Here is a 4,663-nt window from a genome sequence, read left to right as displayed (position 1 = left end):
TTAGTAAAGTAGATGTCTACTTCCCAGCCATCGATGACAAAAAAACTGGTGACTTATGGTACGATGTAGACACGTATCAAAGATATGAAAAGTCAGGTTATGAGTCCATACCAGTGAATGATTATAAGGTATTACCTCATTTCATGTGATATTGTTTAACATTTTAAATACTAAATTTTTTTTTAGGTACCTGTTTTCCAAAGAGGCGGCACAATCGTGCCAAGAAAGGAACGTCACCGTCGCACTTCCTTACTCATGCAGAATGATCCCTACACTTTGATTGTGTGCCTCGATCGCGAAGGAAAAGCAAATGGCACACTTTATATTGATGATGAGAAGTCTTATGGTTACCGCAAAGGCAATTATATTCATGTGAACTTTGCGTTTGAAAATTATCGATTGACAAATTACTTTATTGGAACACCCAAATATGACTCTAAATCGTGGATTGAGCGCTTGGTGATTGCTGGGCTCGAAAAGGTGCCCAAATCCGCCACAATTGTTATCGATGGCATTTCCAAGCAGTTGGACGTTTTGCAACAGGGCAAAGCGGTGATTATACGCAAGCCTGGCGTGCATGTTAGAATGGACTTCAGTCTTAGACTTAATAATTAGTATTCAAAGAAATTTTATTTTCAAACGTAAATTCTCATTCCCAATTTATTTAGTGGCATGTCGTCGCCAGAACACAATATATTTTATTTTCATACAAATACCTTTTATTAAAATCAACAAATGGAAAATCCTTTTAATTTAGTTTTCCTCTTAAATGTAGTTAATTTTAGTAATAAATTTAAAGTTTGATGTTTAACGAAATAACTTGTGTGTTTATGTACCAGCTGTGTTTGCACCCTGTTTCTGTTGAAGCAACAGTTTGCTGATTAGGACGTTTGACTGGAATGACAACAAACCGCAAAGAAATAATTTAGCGCCACCCAAACTGGAATTAAATCTTTCGTTATTGGCGTAGAAATGGCATAAAAATATGGAACGCTTATGAATTGTTGCAGGGGAAGTGGGAAATACTTCACGTACATGCGCATTATGACGTCTATGCTGCGAAGATATCCGATTGTGAGGATGTTGGTTGCAGAATCCATAAATTTATATATTCTATTATCAGAGTGTAGGTTCGTGTTAAGTGTGCAATTATTAGGAAGTTTGCAGTTTTCAAAGATTTCCGAGTTGAGGATTTACGAATGGATAACATGAATTTCGACAACGAATGTTTAGGACTCCCAACCAACACTTAAGGGTTGAAGGAAATACACTTCGTTAGTAGGTGCCGTGCATGCGGAAAATTCATTAAATTTTTATTTTATAAATCCTCCCTTATGTGGATTTTAACTCTTATCTGTGTTATTAAACCTTGTAAATTCTCCTCCCTCACACATATTCGCACACAAATCTTAATTCCTATAGCACTTAGAAAGTAGGGTAAAGGAATATTTGTAGCAAAAAAAGGGTTAATGTTTGTTGGAGGTTATCACTCATATCAAAAGGTTCAGTTGTAGGTTAATAGGTTCATTTCTGTAAAATCTTTTCAATTTTTGACTAATGACCTATTGTAAGCTTCAGTGGCTCGTTATTGTGTGGAGGTTGAATGTGGAAACTAGAGAAGATTTTCTTGCTGACTCTTCTGCATATATTTTTGTTTAGGTTATAAATATTGTAAATTATGTGATTTCAATACAATGTATATACGTAGGCTGCTTTTAAAGTTTGCAGTCTACGTCTTTTAAAAAAACATTAAATATTGCTGCATAAATTTTGCCATCTCTGGAAGAAAGATTGACATTTTCCAGCGAAAATATCATTATAGCGTTTTAGTCTCACGCTTATGTGTTGTTTAGATCGATTCTAAATTGTGTCTCTGCGAAAAAATGGATTTAAATAATGAATATTTTCAGGTAATGATTTTTTACGATTTTTGACGCAGATTAACCAGAATAAAATGCATCGATCAACTAAGATCGTCATTTGGTGATGAACATCTATCTTCATCGACTGTTCAATGAGTTCGAGCGTGATCGTCGTTTTCTCTTAAACGCATTTCGTGAAGGTCGTCCAAAAGCGGCTGCTGTATCAGAAAATATCGAATCATTGCGAGAAACGACTGAGATGGATCGTCATTCTTTAAACACGCGTTGATTGCTACAAAAGAAATGAAATGAAAAAATACGGCCGAGGTAGCTCACTACTCGTTTAGGACATTGTGATATGTGACGATTCATGGATCTATTCCTACGAGCCTTAAACAAAATATCAATCCACTGTTTGGGTCTTCCAAAATGAGCAGAACTCGTAGACGGGACAAATACAAGCAAATGGTTGTATGTTTTTTCAGACAAACCGGTCATGTCGCAACATATACCTATATTATACGAGGGCTGTCTTTTAATTCTTGCGCCTAACAATCAATCAGTTTTATTGTTTTTCGAAGTATTCTTTATGATGATCAGCACTTCTTTGCATTCGATTGGACCAATTTTCGAAATAGTTTTGCCACTTTGAAGTTGGTATTTCCAAAACTAGGGATTTAAATGTCACAATGGCCTGTTAGGGCAAAGAAAAGTGTTTGGGAACAGGAAGTCATTTTTCTTTTCATCATTCCTATCGTTGTGGGTATGTGGGGAGGACGATAAAAGTGTACCACATATATTTTGTAAAAGTCGAGCGTATGCTGGCAACAAATGTCTATGCTAAGGGTTTATTTTTTAAAGAATTTATGCCAGTTCCGTGCCCTGTCTTTAAAGAGTATTTCACGCTTCGCCAAAGTATCTATTTAGTTTTTAAGGCTATGAGTTTTCTGTACGGTAACATGCTTCATCTAGTCCTTTGATCTAAGTGGCTCCTTAGAATGGCTTAAATAACCTAACCTAAACCTATAGAATTAGAATAAAAATTTGTGAAATTAAATTATCTGCTTAAACCCGCCTATAAGTGTCTTTTTTCGATCTTATCTCATGATTTTTGTTTATTTTGTGAAGAACAAGATATTAAAGTGCAATAAATCGTTCTCTACTATATTTAATAGAACCACCTGACCAGCGACTTTACAAACGTGTACATTTTTAAAATTTTTGTAGATGGAGAGATTTCGAACAGTAGTGAATTATAACAACAAAATTTTTATAATAATTTGTGTGAGCGGAATAATTTGTCAATTTAAATACAAAATAAAAACTATATATATTTAAACAAATTATATTTTATTAAATTATTCCGATATTTTGACAATCTTCGATTGTCATCTCCAGGGAAACCTGAATTTATTATTATATAATATTTTTATAAAAAAAAACAAAAAAGAATAAAACAAAATTTTTATTTATTTTTATTCATTGATTTTTTGGTTGACCACACAGCTGTTTCAAGTATTGTCCAATACCCATCGTCCGTGGTCCTGGAATTATTTCTTATATTTAAGAATAATATTTTTTTGAGACTGCAGGGTTCAATTAATTAAAAATAAATAAAAATTTTGTTGTTACAATTCACTACTGTTCAAAACCTCTCTATTATGTACAATAATTCCTATTAAGTTAAATAGTTACTATCATCATAACTGACGTTAAAATTAAATATAATTTTTTTGTAGCTGAAAAGAAAAGTTCTTTTTGTTGTTATAAAAAGAAATAAATATTTATGAAGTATATATTAAACAAATATCATTTGTGTTTCATATTAGACTAAGTACTAATTCCAATGTTCTTAAGTCAGTCCATTACTTATCAATTAAAATTTGATTGACTTCTAAATTAAATATTAATTTCAAGCCAAATCCTCTGGTGTCGCCTTTTAAAGGTATTCTTCACATTAATCTTCGTGGTCTTAAATAACATTTAAACTTGCGTGTATAGGGTAAACATCACAATTGCAGAAGGATAACAATTACTCCAAGTAAACGCATATAAATGGCTTTACACTCAATACAAATTTGTGGTATGTGCGGAATTCCACACATTGTAGACAACAAATCGTTGTTGTGAGCATCCGAAGTCATTACTCACAGTTGCACTGATTCACCGATTCACCGACGCCACTAACTCCCCGACGCCACAATTGAACGTCTGCAAGTGCAACTGCAACTGCAAGTATTAACAGAGGATTAACTCATGGAAGTGCATGTACCAGTATAGCCCACATGTAACCCACATATATTCGTTGTTTTCGAAGCAGAATCTCTGCGAAATGTGCCATTGAATGTTTGTTGAATACCTCACAAATCAGTTTAATGGTTGGCGGTGGGTCACTACTGATGTTAGCTATTAGAGGGAATTTCTAATATGTGTAGGATTTAAAACAGTTTGAAGTCAACAGTCTCAAATCTGTTCAATTTTGCCAGAATGAGCAATTAAATCTCGCTTAAAGCAATGAAATATCACTACATTTGTTTAAAAAAAATATATATCCCCACTGTGGATGTATTCAAGTTAAGGATAATATTTAGTTTCTATCTAGAATATTTATAAAAAGTTAAGTTTTCTCCAATTTTTTTTGGGAGTACATAGTGATGTTCTATGAAGTATCCCGTCACTTCTGTCTATGGCGGATACTTATGTGCCATAAAGTACGAGTTATGGAATGACTGTGTCAATTAAAATGTACTTTAATTATTTATAGAATATAACTCTGCCTAATAAATGGAAATCGCAATAAT

General features: G+C 33.3%; 1 protein-coding gene across 1 annotated transcript in view; it reads left to right on the top strand.

The window, feature by feature from the left end:
* Window positions 1–740, top strand: part of LOC119666369 (probable glucan 1,3-alpha-glucosidase) — a 4,297-nt gene extending 3,557 nt beyond the window's left edge. Inside the window, exons 2-3 of the mRNA XM_038075650.1 lie at window positions 5–128; window positions 187–740. Of these exons, the coding sequence (XP_037931578.1) occupies window positions 5–128; window positions 187–615 (553 nt within the window). The 3' untranslated portion in view covers window positions 616–740. The remainder of the gene's footprint in view (window positions 1–4; window positions 129–186) is intronic.
* Window positions 741–4,663: the final 3,923 nt, after the last annotated feature.

This window comes from Teleopsis dalmanni, chromosome 1, assembly GCF_002237135.1.
Source record: "Teleopsis dalmanni isolate 2A chromosome 1, ASM223713v2, whole genome shotgun sequence".
NCBI lineage: Eukaryota > Metazoa > Arthropoda > Insecta > Diptera > Diopsidae > Teleopsis > Teleopsis dalmanni.
This window is presented reverse-complemented; position numbering and strand designations above follow the sequence as displayed.